This window comes from Dipodomys ordii, unplaced genomic scaffold, assembly GCF_000151885.1.
Source record: "Dipodomys ordii isolate 6190 unplaced genomic scaffold, Dord_2.0 Scaffold140, whole genome shotgun sequence".
Classification (NCBI taxonomy): Eukaryota; Metazoa; Chordata; class Mammalia; order Rodentia; family Heteromyidae; genus Dipodomys; species Dipodomys ordii.
In genome coordinates, this window is record NW_012267356.1 from 2,477,003 (window position 1) to 2,493,230 (window position 16,228).

The 16,228-nt window shown below is 33.1% G+C and overlaps 1 protein-coding gene across 1 annotated transcript in view; it reads left to right on the forward strand.

The window, feature by feature from the left end:
- Positions 1-14,855, forward strand: part of Postn (periostin, osteoblast specific factor) — a 32,595-nt gene extending 17,740 nt beyond the window's left edge. The window contains exons 11-17 of the mRNA XM_013031448.1: positions 563-608; positions 7,243-7,332; positions 8,039-8,128; positions 9,095-9,172; positions 9,543-9,623; positions 12,935-12,976; positions 14,041-14,855. Coding sequence (XP_012886902.1) covers positions 563-608; positions 7,243-7,332; positions 8,039-8,128; positions 9,095-9,172; positions 9,543-9,623; positions 12,935-12,976; positions 14,041-14,078 — 465 coding nt within the window. The 3' untranslated portion in view covers positions 14,079-14,855. The remainder of the gene's footprint in view (positions 1-562; positions 609-7,242; positions 7,333-8,038; positions 8,129-9,094; positions 9,173-9,542; positions 9,624-12,934; positions 12,977-14,040) is intronic.
- The last annotated feature ends 1,373 nt before the right edge of the window (positions 14,856-16,228 follow it).

Sequence of the window (16,228 nt, forward strand, 5' to 3'; positions counted from 1 at the left end):
AAGGAAGGAAGGAAGGAAGGAAAGCAAGCAAGAAAGAAAGAAGGAAAGAGATAAAGAGAGAAAGACAGAAAGAAAGAAAGAAAAGACTCTTCACAGTTTTAATCAGCAAATCCCTACTTAAAGCTAATTGGGACAACTAGCATCTTAAGTGTGACAGAAAAATATTAAGTAGAATTGAATATAGTCTTTAAGAAAAAAGCTGACAATGTTGTTGGAAAGCAAAGAGATATATAAGCAACTAAACTCTTTATATTGTCAAGATTTAACCATCAATTACTTTTGATACTAAATATGATGGAAAAATAAAGAATTCGATAGATATATTTACATTTGGATTAAGTATTATTCTATCATTTTACAATGCTGAGTAACAAATCCAATAGTGTCTCAGCATCTGCCCTGACAGTCAGAAATTAGTACACGATTTATTTGAAGGCTTCATTTCTATTCTATCATATGTAATAATAATAGCCTAGTTATTTTTATTTTAGTAAGAGTTAAGGAGAGAACATGGTTTCATTTACTGAATTTTATGTAACTAAACATAAATGTTTATTTCCAGTATGTTCGTGGTAGCACCTTCAAAGAAATCCCCATGACTGTCTATAGTAAGTATCTGATAAATATTGTCTACAAATAAGTGGCAAGATGTAAAACAATCATTTTCTTTGCATTTGCAAAGACTTGATAATCTGGTATTTAGAATTCCACACACCAGGGTATCTCCTTCCTTTGGAAACAGAGATTGAAGTGTAGGAGAAGCTTTCCAGCCTTGCCCATATCCTTATATTCGATTGAACCACTTTCCTACTCATAAGAAAACTAGAGCGAGAGGGTATGGCATGGATAGAATGCTTGTGTGGCTGAGAGAAAATGTATGAAAGACATATAATGGGAAGAGATGGCAAAATGGCACAATAGTTACTAAAAGTTCGAATGTGTCGATATAATAACAGCACTGCTAAATAACAAAACCTTTCTTTCTTCTCTCAAGTCCTGAGCTATGAGAAGGTGTGGCAAGGATGAATAATGTTTATGAGGTAGCAGTACAAAACAAACACACAATCTTCTAGGTTCCAGAGTTCTTTTATCCTAGATAATACCAGATTATCAAAGCTCAACCTGTACTGCTTAACAACAGAAGAGCATTTAATTCTCATAAATATCACTCATAAAGTGTTGTCTTCATTGTAGCATTATCCTCCGGCCTTCTTTCTTCCTTTCATCGTAGCTTTCAAAGCAGAAATTCTCTTCATTTTGTTTTGGCTCTACAACTAATTATTCAAAATGTACCAGTAGCTAAAGTATTACTAGAAAGTTATTCTGTCTCATATTATGAACATCCAGTTATTTAATTACTAACATTTTACACTAGATATTGAGAAGGAGCAAAGCCAATAAGGAGCAAAACAAAATGTCTGCTACTCATATTGATTTAAGCTCTGTGACTTTACCATTCTCAATTCCGTTATCAAGCCAGCTTAATACTGTCTCAAGGATTTAAATAGACTAGTGATGATCCAGCCTGGTATAAATTCTAGACTGGAAGTATATAATTTTGTCAAAATCTACTTTACCATGAGTTAAAGGATCCTTATGGGCTCTATTCATCAGACATGCTATGTCATCCTTCACCACCAAAGACAGATATGAACAAGTTTTTTAACATCTATTTTTCCATGTAGTCTGTTCCTCTCCATGTATGGAAGAACACTATTTTGCTTATCATAAGCCAAAATATTACTAGAAATTTTTAATTACCCTTTACAGAAGTTGTCTCAGTCATAGGTCATTATCCACATTTAAAAATATATATATTTAAGTTTAATTAATGAGTCTTGCTGATCTATTTAGAACCCTTAATCAAACTGACAGATGAATTACAATGTTGGATGTCTCTATTGCTCCTATCAGAGTAAAATACTGCCACTAAACATTTCAAACAGTAGAGACTAAATAAACCAAAGATTTAATTTTTTATGTCCTTTTGTTGGTTTTTCTCTAAAGTTTGTAATTTCCTTGGTGCATATGACTCTTGTCCTACAACTAATATATATGTATATATTTGGAGAATTCTTTTTCTCCAATTTTGTTTTTATTATCTATCATTAGTCATACAAAATAGTTACCATTCAACAAATTGGTTTATGAAAATAATGCATCTATTTCAATGTCATCATTTTCATCATTCTCTCCCATCCCTCCCAAACCAACTCTTCCCCTCAATTTCATGGGACATGCATTAAATATTGTGACTGCATCTCCTCCCTTAAATTGTATTTTGCATGCTTTTTGTATATATTATCAAATATCGAGTATTTGAAGTGCAAGAGACAAGCATCAATAAATCCTTAACTCTATTTGTCAAGATTTAATTCCTCAGAAAAGAAATATTAAAATAAATCTACCAATTAATTAATTATACATCTTAAACTTAATTCCTTTACATGATTCTAAAAAATTAAAGTACAAGAAATTAATCCACTTTAATAATAACAGTACAAATCTTTCTTTCATTTGATCCTCATGGGAAGTTACTTCTGAGACAAAACTATGTGTGGGATAAATAATTAAATACATAGATTGGAAATGTTTTAGAATCTCCTAATTTGAGATTAAACCAAGATTTAAATACAGTCTTTATAAGGGGCCAGATCCTACATTGGTTTTAAAAGTTGATAAAATAAATATCTCAGAACAGGAGATAAAAATCTGACAGAAACCAAGTTGTGATAACATTTCAGCTCTTAGGAATCAGCATTAGTCACTAATTACTAATTCAGCTCTAAGGCATCTTCTTACACAGTATTACCATCTTTTATGTCTTCTATCCCATTCCTGGGAATTTACTCAAAAGATGCAGTAAAGCCACCAGGACAACCATGTTCACTGCAGCACTATTCACCGTAGGCAAGGTATGGAATTAGTGCAGACACTCCTCAATGGATGAATGAATCAAGAAAATGTGGTATATACACAGAATGGAATTTTACTCATCCATTAGAAAGAATGGTTTTGCACCATTTTCAAAGAAATGGAAGGAGCTGGAAAAATTCTGTTAAGTGAAGCAAGTGAGGCCCACAGAGACCAAGGTTGCATGCTTTCTCCCAAATGTGGAAGCTAGAATTAATTGATAAATATGTAAGTAAATACTTTGGGTGGTACACATATGTACCCAAATATGTTACCTGAAATACAGTAGATTCAGTGGAGAACTCAAACAGTGTAATGCCTTAGAAAATCTAAATCAACGTTCAACAGAGTAAACAACAAGAAATTGGTACTTAGAAATGGTAGGGTGAAGGACAGGGAGGTAGACAAATGAAGAGATGAAAGGAAGAAAATGCAATAAAAAATTCAATGTATATCTTACAAAATTAAGAAACTAAGGGAAGGGGTGGGTTGAGAGGGATGACTGAGAGTGTTGAAAGGGATGACATTGAGCAAGATGTATTCATAAACTTCTTTGTTGAATGGTGTGTGTGTGTATGTGTGTGTGTGTGTGTGTGTGTGTGTGTGTGAAAAGACAGGAATGAAAGAAAAGTCTGTAGTTTGACAATTTTTCACTCCAAAAACACATTTCTGCCTAAGTTAACCTGTATAACCAAAGTCAACCAACTCCTTGACTACTTTAAGTAAACTTTGTGTGCATTATTATCTCACTTAGATTTATGACATACATTTAAAACACATATCATGAAATTAAAAACATAATGAACCCACTAAATCTAAAAATTAAAGATATTTTAACATTAAAATTAAATTCTGACCATATCATATTTGTTGCATAGAGCTCATGTTGGCTGGCTGAATTTCCCTCTTCCCTTTAAGCATTCTGAATTCCTTCTCATATTTTTCCTTTCTATATCACTGTTGTTATCAAATGCATGAAACATTTTGTCTTTATTTCAATACCCTTTTATAATTGAGAAAAGTTCAACAATGCAATTGAAGATATTATGAATTGCATGGAATTAATTCTTTGTCTTCTGTTACTATACAGCCAATTTTCAAGAAGTACAAAAGAAGGTAAAGAGCATTAGAGGAGTAGCTCAGAATGAGATTTCTAGATAGAATTCCTATTTTAGTGATTTTATTTAACTGGAACAAATCCACGTCATGACTTCAGAGCTCAACACCTGAACACAGAAGACATCAGTTACATACTGCGCATATTTCCTGTAGCTAACTGCCTGAACATATGACCATATTTGATGACTCAATACCCTCTGAGGGCAAGAGAAAAAGTACATCATTCATTTTACTTTTGTATAAACATCATTCATATTCCACTTTCTATGATTTCAGCCACTAAAATTATAACCAAAGTGGTGGAACCAAAAATAAAAGTGATTCAAGGCAGTCTTCAGCCTATTATCAAAACTGAAGGTAAAAAAAATAAATAACTACTATACATGGTTCCTTTACTGTGACAAAATTCACATCATCTACTGATGTCTATGAATGAATCTGCATTCTTCTTGAAACTAACATGCTAAATATTTCTTTACCAATGGCATGCTCATGAAACTACAGAATGTGTAGTACAAATTATTTAGCAATGTAGATGGTGCATTTCTAATACTTTCAGTACATTTGCTTGTATTTGATTTCATTAAGTTCAACTGATTTCAAATTCGCACTTGTACCCAGATACTCACTAAAAAAAATAGAAAAAGAAAAAAAAAAGTCTTGAACATTTCTACCATATGTTCCTTCAGTGACTGTGGTTTTTGGTACCTTTGTTTCCGATCTCCCCAAAAGTCTCTTTTGTACTATTATAAGAATCTTGCTTCACAATGAGCAACCCTTTTTTAAAATTATTCAGCTACTTAAGAGAGCATAGAAGTTGTACGTCAATGGAAGCTTTTAAAAATGCAACCAAACATTGGTGTAATGTACACTGACAATTTATAAGAAAGCAAATAAATTTACTGAGAGATAAAATTATAGGGCCAACATTTTTAAACTTAATCAACAGGCAAAGAGATAATAACTTTGTTAATGAGTCAAGCCTTAGAATCTTACATTCCATATGTGATCATATTGTTATCTATGAAATACTTACTTTTCTCCTGGTGTTTCGGACTATAAAAGCCACTTTTCTCTCCACTCTCACTGTTCATTTCAGCCAATCCCAAAGTCTTTGACATTATCTTAATTTCAGGTGTTTTAATTATCTCCAAGGGTTAAACTTCAAGCATTTCTTCTTTTCTATGTTTATGTATCATGATGTGTACCTTGCCAGAGAACAAACCTGGTTATTGTTTTGTCCTATAAAAAAAAGAAACTATTTGAAAAGAGGAACAGGATATGTCTATAATTTCATCTAAAGAAAAAGATTCTTGCACTCATCTTTGACTTTCATCATTTCTTTCTGTGAATTAAGATAGTAACTTTGAATACAATTGTCTTTATGTTCCTTTGAGTTCCTTCATCTTTTGAATCTTTATAATAGGGTTCTGTCTACCCTCTCATTGTTATTTCAGTTAGGAGCATAATGAGGTATCAGTTTGTTGAATCTAGAGTTCTCCCATAATGGAATATGGATGCAAAAAATCATGCTACAAATTCACTAACAAGAGTTTTGTTCAAAGATTCATAGCTTTTACTTTCCTTACCATAATGAAGGAAGCAAATATTCATCTTGACAACCAGCTCTTAAGATTGCTACTAGAGTTACCTTCTCTTGTTAGGAACTTTATGAATTCATTGATGAAATTTGGGTTCTGTCTAAGTACCTTACACTCCCAGACATAATTTTGAGGTATCTGGCTTTTTCAAATAAGTAATTAGGCAAATTTTAAGATTAACTAGATATCTTCTTATTTCTCCACCTTAAACTCTTAGGATACTTTCATTTAGAAATTTCTCCACCTTAAAAATCTGATGTCATGTCTATTCAGTAGCCATTGGCCTCATCTATGATGGCCTGGAATATTTGTGCTTTGACCGAACTGTATATTTGTTTCTATTATTTGTCATTATTCTATTTAATTCTGGGTATTGGTATATATAGACAATTGATGGACAAGAAAAATCTAAAGATAAGCAATTACTACCACATTCAACTATTGAAAGGTATTACAGTATGAGTTAAATGTACTGAATCATGTTTTTCTTACTCCTCTGTGAAAGATTCTTGATTAACTAATGTAGTAATTTGCTAACATTCAAAATGATTTTCTCTGAGAGCAAAATCATTTTGCAAGTCAAATGTGACAGCTGATTATCTTTGCATTTGAAGACCTATTTTAATTAGTTAACTTTTCATAGTTTTCATATACAAGGTAAGTACTCTAGTCCAATTTCCCATAAAACCTAAAATTCTGCATCTTAAAGGTAAGTGTATGACATTTTCTTATTTTCAGTCCTTATGTTTATTTAGGATAAAAATGTAAGGTCCTCATCCAGATGTTGGTGGCTCACACCTATAGAATCCTAGCTATCAGGAGGCTAAGACCTAAAGATAAATGTTCACAGCCAGCTGGGCAAGAAAGTCCATAAGCTTTTTATCTCCAATTTACCCCCAAAAAGACAGATGTGGAGGTGAGGCTCAAGTGGTAGAGCAACAACCTTGAGTGAAAAAGCTTAGAAATAGCACCCAGGCCCTGTGTTCAAACCCAGTACCAAATACACACATACAAAAAATTGTAAAGTCCTGAGACATTAAAAAAAAACTTAACTGAACTGGTGAGTCTCACCTATAATCCTAGCTACTCAGGAAGCTAAGATCTGAGAATCATGGTTCAAAGACAGCCTGGGCAGGAAAGTCTATGAGACTCAAATAATATACTCAAATAACAACTCAAGTGAAATACTTTTGCTAATGACAGAGAAGTAGAGAGGATTAATCTGATGAAGTAGGATCTAAACTAGTAATAATTAGTCCGTCAAATTTGTATATATGTGATTCACAAAAGTTGTCACATCCAATATTTTCATATTAATATTATATCCAATGTTATCATTTGCTACAAGCAGTAGTGAGTGGGTGGCTTTGTACATCACTTTAAACACTTAGACAGATGAAGTAGTTATATAGCACACCAACAGAATGAACCATTTTGTTTATAAGTATTGCCTAATCAAAAGATAATGAGAAATGTTTAAAACTGATTTTGTAAAACCTGAAACACTTTGATATCTGAGTAACACCATATGTTGAAATTAATTTCCTGTTCTCGTAAACTGAAAGGATCATTGTAACACGGTGATATGTCTCCTATCATACCATCTCAGGACCTGCAATGACTAAAATCCAAATCGAAGGTGAGCCCGAATTCAAACTGATCAAAGAAGGAGAAACTATAACGGATGTGATCCGTGGAGGTGAGTGGTCTGTTTGCTCCAGTAGCATCGCTGTGACTATTCAGCCATCATTACAGTGCATCTAGATCAGTGTCATCCCTTCTGCTGGGACTGTTTTAATATAGTGTGTGTGTAGAATTAATGCACATCCAATTTTTTTCTTTGTTTTCATTTTATATTAATGGGGGTATCACTTTCAAAGCTGTTAATCAGCAGTCAGTAATAAAATAAGGCACTTATTAACAGTCAGAAATGAAATATAGTTTGGCTTTGAGAGGTCCACTTGTCATTAACATTATCTATTAAGTCTCTAGTTCCAGTGAAAATGCCATTAGCTCTAGGAATGTATATTGTGTTATGCAATACAGTGTTTATGTTGATACTAACAGAAAAAAAAGTAATGTGCACTCAGAAGAGGAAAATGGCATTTGTGTAAGACTGTTAATAAGCCACTGTCAGGTTTATTGTAGGACTCCTTGTTCAGTGATGGAGATTTGGCTTACCAGCTTCCCTCTCCTTCAACTAAGATTAAAAACCTAACCATTGCCTTGCAAGACTTATTACTAGCAAAGGAATTCATTTAGTTATGTCCCTATAATGATCAGTATCAAATTTTAAATGGTGATATCTTAAGGAAAGTATTCCATCATTAAAATATCTATCGTAAGGAGTGAGTACACATACCATACAGGGTAAATCAAAGATATTTTTCTTCCCCTACTTTCAGAACCAATTATTAAAAAGTACACAAAAATCATTGATGGAGTGCCTGTGGAAATCACTGAGAAGCAGACACGAGAAGAACGAATTATTACAGGTAATTCTTAATTCTGTGCACAAAACTGCACTAGATGTACAAAAGCTATATGATAGTCAATCCTCAAATATCTGCAAGATCATCTGAAAACTGACTAAACTTTCCTTGTGGAAGTTGGTAAAGTTACTTCATTTTCCTTTTCTTGGCAAAAATACTATGCTAAGTAGGTAATTTGTGTTGTACTTTGAATTGGACATTTTAGACATAGTACAAGAATGTTTTTTTCATTATGTACATGCATACATGCTGTAAAATATTATACCTTTGCTTTACTGTTGTTTATTCTAAAACACAAAAGATTTTTTATGTATGAGCTTCATTAAACTTAGGGTCCATATGTCCACTTACAAGTCTATATAGAATTTTGTTCAAGTTTATATAAAAAGTTGATGAAGCCGGGCACTGGTAGCTCACACCTGTAATCCAAGCTACTGAGATCTGAGGAAAATCCAAGCTACTTATGATGCTGAGATCTGAGGATTGAAATTAGAAGTCAGTTTGAAGAAGCAAAGTCCATGAGACTCTTATCTCCAATTAATTACCAGAAAACCAGAAGTGGAGCTTTGGCTCAAGGTGGTAGAGCACTACCCTTAAGCTAAAGAAGCACCCGGGACAGCACTCAGGCCCGGGGTTCAAACCTCACAACTGACAAAAAAAAAGTTGATCAATAATTTTACCAAGTTTTTGTATCATTCTTTCACCTATAAATAACTTTAAATTCTATTTTATATGTATGCATCAGTAATCAGAAAATAGGCTCTGTAGCACATATTTTTATTAATTAGTGTTCATGGAACACTGATGTGAGAGCACTCACATGTAAAAATGTCCATAGCTACTTTCACACCTCTATAATGACAAAACTGGCAGGTGCAATTCAGACCCCATGTTTCACATTACTGACTTGCCCTTCACGAAAGCTTGGTCACCCATGTTTTAGACTTTTAAAAAGTGTCTTTTCTTTAGGTCCTGAAATAAAGTACACTAGAATTTCTGCTGGTGTTGGAGAAACAGAGGAAACCTTGAAGAAACTATTGCAAGAAGGTCAGTATGCCTACCAAAAGAAGAATGTACATTTCAAATGTCTGTGCCCACACCAAAAACAAATCTTTTTATCCTTGTGTATATTAATTATACATACTATCATTCCTTCCAACATTCATGTTCATAAGGAAGAGATCTAAACATACGTACGAAATGGAGTCTAAAATGGTATCCATAGTGATTGTTTGGTTAGACATTGATAGACAGTTTCATATCCCATCTCCCCCCAAAAATTGGATATCAGCACTAAAGACTGAGAAGGAAGTGAATGTTGATCTGAAATTCTTTATTGGGCAGAGTTTATCACATCTCTCTCTCTTATCTATTTATTATATAAACCAATTTCTGCTATAAACATATATCCTCTCAGAGGTCACCAAGGTCACCAAATTCATTGAAGGTGATGGTCATTTATTTGAAGATGAAGAAATTAAAAGACTACTCCAGGGAGGTTAGTAAAAGGGTAACTAACCCATTTAACAGGTGCTGCTGGTTGAGTTCTTCAGCTTTTTAAAGACTGGGCATAGAGGTTTTTCTTTTCATTAGGTTAAAACAAAAGCAATCTCAGGTATTGTCTTAGCAAATCAAGTGGCTTAAGTATTAGTTACAAAGAATTGATGCCTAATTTATACAGTCTTTAAAAAGTTTATGATACAAAGCTAGGGAGCATTGAATATTTTTTGCTTTAATATGGACAATTGTGAGGATCTTTGGAGTGTATGGGAAAAGAAATGATTTTTAAATTATTGCTGCTAAACAAGCCCAAATTTGACATTTTAAAAAATATTTTCAAAAAAATATATTCACTGCTCCTGTAACACCAATGGAGGCATGTTGGGGATCTGTAAGTGCATAGATATGCTTTTTAAAAAACAATATTCTTGTGATTATTTCTTCTAACCATGTGAGTGAAATATAAATTATTTTATACATGAAATTAATCTTTCAAGTATGGAATGTTCTTCATCTAGGACATTCAATGGACTTTACTTTCATAAGCAAAAGAGTAAAACAAAGAATTCAAAAACTCTAAATGACAATTTAAAAATTTTCATTTTCAATAGAAATATACCCATCTGAAAAATAGAATACCCAAATCATAACTAAAAAAAAAAACCTAGACATTCCTGTAAGATCTAACACAGGATTTACCAATCTATCCCCAATTACTCAACTCTCTACTACAAAAAATTAGCAGGAAAAGGTGAACACATTATGCGCATTGAATTGAATTCTTTGATTTTTCCTTTTCAGTCCTTGCCATAGTGAGCAGCTTTGTAGAATGGCAGTGCTTGTTAGAGAATGAATGAATTAGTAGATGTTCCTAGTTGTATTGATTTCTTTCATTTTAGGGTTGAACTGTGGGTGAGTATATTTTCTCCTACTTTTATAAGGTTTTGCTAATAAGTCCATTGTTAAACACAAGTAAGTACTCAAGAGTTGATTCAGTTCTAAAAGATATCCTTGCTACAAGACAAGAAATGGATGCTCTCGTTTTAGTGGACTCCTTTCTTGGATTGTATGTTTGTTCCTTTCGGAGGTTCTTTAGGTTTTCTACACACACCCATCAGGATTTCTTTTCAAATATGTTACATCAAACATTTTATCAAAATATCTCTAAAGCATGCCTTCTCAGAGAAAAGAAGATACATGCTTGTGTGGTAATTGGACACACTAGCTTTCTTTATTCAGCCATCTACAATCCACACTCAGACAAACCATTATTCCCTCAACTCAATTCTAAGAGACAAAGATTTACAAAAAGTTGTTGTGCCTGAAGATTATGTCATGAAGGACTGGCTTTTCCCATCAGCATTAGGCCAACTGACACACACCCCAGCCATGCTCTTCATTTGACCACTCAGAACACTCAGTCTGTTATGTTTGGGCTGTGAACATTGCGACACACAAAGTTCATCTTGATGACTTGGGTGCACATCCCAATCACTTCAATCAGGACTGATAACACAAAAAATGTCTCTTTAGCACTTACACTGTATCTTGTCACTGAGATGTCTCAAGTTTCTGAACTGAAAAACTATTCACACAAAATGTGTACAATGTTTCATGCTTATCATGGGCAGAAATGTATATATTGAGACTATTAGCAATTGTAGAAGAATGTTATCCATAGGGGAAGAGAAAAATTCATTTGGGTAGGTTTTGTAAATCTGCCAATAAAACATATAATAACTTATCAATTCTTCAGAGAACCTGGAATGTGTTTTAAATCTAGCGTCAAGCTGAGTTCTGACTTGAACAGGGATTTGACTGACTTCAACCATATTCCCTTCATGTGAAAAATGAAAGTGGCAATGTTACTTGAATCTTAAATGAATGACCATATGAAAAAAAATCTTGGAATAATATTCCACATGCAGTACTATATAATACTACTTCAGTCAACACTTACTCTGTCAGCAAATATTATAATCAAAAGTACTGTCAAGTGGTATTTGTAACAACAGAAAGCTTCACACCCTATTTTAAATTTCCAAAATCATAGTCAAGTAAAAATAAATTAAAAGGGAGCCACGCACGGGTGGTTCACTCCTGTAATCCTAGCAACTAAGAAGGCTGAGACTTGAAAATTGTGGCTCAAAGCCAGCCTGGACAAGAAAGTCCATGAGATTCATCTCCAGTTAGTAACCAAAAGGCCAAAAGTGAAATGTGATCAAATGATACAGCATCAGACTTGAACAAAAAATAAAACAAGGAACAGGGACCAGTGTCCTGAGTTCAAGCTCCAATAATGGCACAAAATAAAAATGAAAATGGAAAGAAAATTTTCAAATAATTGAGCAGAAATATTTTGCATGTTGAGAAAACATGTATTTGAGGAGAAGCATTTGTGCCAAATCCTTTGGTGATTGGCTTGTCCTCTTACTTCTTACTTGAACAAAAGTGATTGCATACCACTCAATTTGTGTTGAAATAGCTGAGAACCCCTGGGAGCAAACCTTCACTATGCACTTCATGCACACTTTTCTTCTAAAATATTAGTCGCGTTTCACCTTTCTTACTTTGATATTATCATAGTAAAATGGTCACAAATCTTGTTATATGCTACCAGATTTTGGATAGGAATCTAATTGTACTTGCCTATTTTGAAAAATAGATTGTATATGTGTCCCTTCTTTCAATTGCACAATAAACCTTTATGTGGAACTTAATAAATTCTTGAAAATAATGCTTTTATTCACTAAGTAAAGGTTGGAAACAAAGAACCAAAACTACTCCTAAAGATAATTCATTGCTTGCACTTTATGGGATTTCAAAGAATTCCTAAGCATATACACGAAAGAAAATTTTCAACTTTCTTTCTGAGTACTAACATATAGAAAATAAGAAGTCAAAGAAAAACTAAGGAGAGTGACAAAGATGAGTTGCTTTCTCTGGGAGATACTTGTGTTTATGTATTCTTTTCTCAAAAGTTAATTCTTTTTATTAAAAGGTCAAAAAGTACATAAGTCCTTTACTCTGCGAAAATGGCACAAAAATGAGACTTCAGAAGGCATAAATAAACAATGTGTTTGGCAATTAGTGAAGATTTTTTGTGTTCTATAGCAAGCAAATCACTGTTCTTCATCTATATGAAATGCCTTATAAGGACTGTAAAATTTGCTACTAAAAAAAAGAAAAAGGAAATCTTGGTTAAGTGGTAGCTATTTAAAACTTTATACTTTTGTCTTTAATTGCGGTATTCAGTCTGATTTTATCTATAACTGCTAAGCATTGCTCATTCTAAATTTTTAATTTTAGACACACCTGCGAGAAAGATACAAGCCAACAAAAGGGTTCAAGGTAAATGTACTGACTATAGTAATAGTGCATGTGGCTTATCTTACAAGAAAGATCAAGGAAGCTTTTATTATAGCTTTTAGAGCTATTTTTTCTGTCAGAGAAAAGTTAGTCCAGTTAAGATATGAACTATTTTGGTGACAAGTATCAGAAGAAAAATTGCTCATGTTCTGCATTATTCATAGAATCAAATTATTTAATAAATAAACACTTAAAGATAACATGAACATTTTCACATAAATGAGCATATTTCAAGAGAAGGAAGACTTAACCTTTAAAACTTTATGAGATAAGGCTACAGTTGATTTTGTAAATAAATTAGAACAGTACAATGCAGAAAAAAGGTTAATATAACTGTTAATAATATTTTGATATAATTTACCAGACTATAATTTTCTTCATAATTACATTTATGCACACTTTCTATTTTGTCCTATTGTAACTCAAAACACTGATAGAGTAAAAATTTTCTCTGTGGAGCCTAAACAAAAATTTTGGAACTGTAAGTTTGTAATTCCTGAGATAGTTCCATAGAAATAGCAAAAAGAAGTCACAAGGCTTATTAATGCATTATAGGCGAATCTGATTTTAAGCTAATTCAAAGTGTAGAACTTTGAAATTCAAGGGCCCATCTTTACAATGATTTTAGTTTGGGGGGTATTTTTTCTCACTGAAGAATTTATCAAGGATTTTTAATATTTCTTTTTTTATTCTCTTTCAATAGCTGTACAAAGGAGTTGCCATGTAACACAACCTTATGTGTAGACACTTCATCTTGATCAGATCAGTGTTACCCTAAACATCCAAACCCATTCAAATTTCCTGAAGTATTTGGTGTTTTTATTCCTGATTGCCAAATTTCAAGTTATTTTTTATATATTATTAGCCAAAACAAAATCTTGATTTTTATCACCATAAGCTAAGGATACTATTAAGAGAACATAATTGAGATAAAGTTTATAACAACTGCAGTATCTTTTGATAGACACTTGTGTACAGAATATCACTTTCTTAATCTCTAGTTTTACCATCTTTTCCCCTCATGTATTGTGTCTTTTTCCTAACAGGAGCTAGAAGACGATCAAGGGAAGGTCGCACTCAGTGAAAAATCCAAAAGCCAGACAGACGATAAAGTTGATGCAATCCTAAGTCAACAATCTGCCCTTCAGGAAAATGTCAGGAGAGCTGTGTTGACTTAGAGAACTGTAACACCAGCAAAACAGCAAACCATTCACTAATTCCGCACACACATTTAACTGTTTTCTGAATGAGAAACATGGGGGTAATGTTGGAGTTAGCCTCCCATGGGATTAAAAATCTGAAGGAAACATAATACCTTGTAGGTTTTTTTATTTGTCTGAAATTTGACATTAAAAGTTCTGATTAACTTTCAGATCCATCCTAGAAAGTCCTTGTGAGCCCATGCACTACAGTTTAAAACTAAAATTGCTGAGCTGTAATCATAGTGAGAAGATTGAGCTTGTAATTTACGTAATGGAGATGTCATAAGCATTGTTTTCCTGTACACAGGAAGTTAAGTTATAAAACTAGATGCTCAGTATAAAACCAGCAAATAGACAAACAAAACATTTCACAACCAAGAGCCTTACACATTTCTAATACAATGTGGGTTTACTGGTAAAATTATGCTATTTTTTACAATTTTATACTCTCAAAATGTTTGTCATATTCTTCTTACAGCACATATGTTTTAATCTCAAACACTTCAATAAAACCATTTAGGTATAAAGAGAATTACTTCAGATCAAGTAATTCAGAAAACTCAAGGTTTAACTTTTTAAAAAAGCAGTTCAGACTTGGGGACATGACTTTATACCTCTTTTATTGTGAACAAATACTCAATAAAGGAAATTAAAATAGTGTTTCTGGAATTTTTTCAAACTGTTACATTATATAGTCACTACACAATGAAACAGTTATTTGATACTAACAGACCACTTCTAATATAACCTCCAGGAATGCTAATTTGTAAGGATTCAAAAGATGAAGCAGTTTCATCTAAAGGAAAAGAGATAATCAGTTACCCATTTAAGTACCATGGTTTATAATTACTAAAACAAACAGTACTGCCTAATCATTTCTGAGGTTCACATATTGCTTGTCATAGAGATGCCCTTTCTAAAACTTACAGTAAGCTGAGTCCATTGTATGACAAAGGAGGGGAATATTCATTTTACTAAGAATAACAGAGAGATTGACTTGATCTATTCAAATCTCAGTGAATATCATCCTCAGCTTGGACTGGATGAAATCAATAATATCCATCAGATAGTTTCTTTAGTAATGAGGCACTGAGTGTTGATAGAACAATTGAGGAGAACCTAACTGACTTTGACTAACCAGCATAAGTCAGAGAAACTTCAACACATCACTAAGTGCCACTGAAAACCTAGAAAGGTTTTTAGGTAAAGATTATGTGTTAGAAGAGTAGTTTTGTGAGGAACTATGACAAAAGTTTTACTGAAGAAGTGGTCAGAAGTTCTTGGTTTTCCAGAACTGATCCAAATTTGATGAGATAATGTCTACCATTTAAAATAAAATATCCTATGGAGTCAGTGCTTATGTACAGAATCTGAACTGGAAGGAGTGTGGTTCTGATTTCCCCAAAATGATTCAGACAATGTGGTCACATGTGGTAGCGCTGGCAGACTAGACGGAAGTATCATCAACACAAATGGCTATGCCAGACACTGCTTTTCTGTGATCTAGATGAGAATAGGGTCATTACAAAGAATAAACCATAACTTAGCTCACTTATTTAACTCCTTCAGGATTTTCATTTCATAATAAACCAGATGTTCCAAAGATGGATTTCCAACAGTGCTAATCTGGGACAATAAAATGGACATTGAGTGTTTACAGGCTGACTTTAAAGTTCTGTGATTTTACTATGGAGTCAGGAAGCAAGGGCAGTATTGATCAGTATGCATACATAACGTCTATCACATCCTTTTAACATGTAAGTAGACTTAGAAATAAAGTTGAAAAGGAGTTACTAATAACAACAAAATAAATTTAATGATAATATAAATCAAAAGATCAAAATAACCAGGCACAGGTGGATCACACCTGTAATCCTAGCTAATCAAGGAATATTGTTTGAATTCAGTCCTGGCAGGAGTCTGTGATCCAGAGTTCAAACCCCAGTACCAGCACCCCCACATACACACACACACACACACACACACACACACACACATTAAAATATAAGAAAATAAGAAATAATAATTTTGC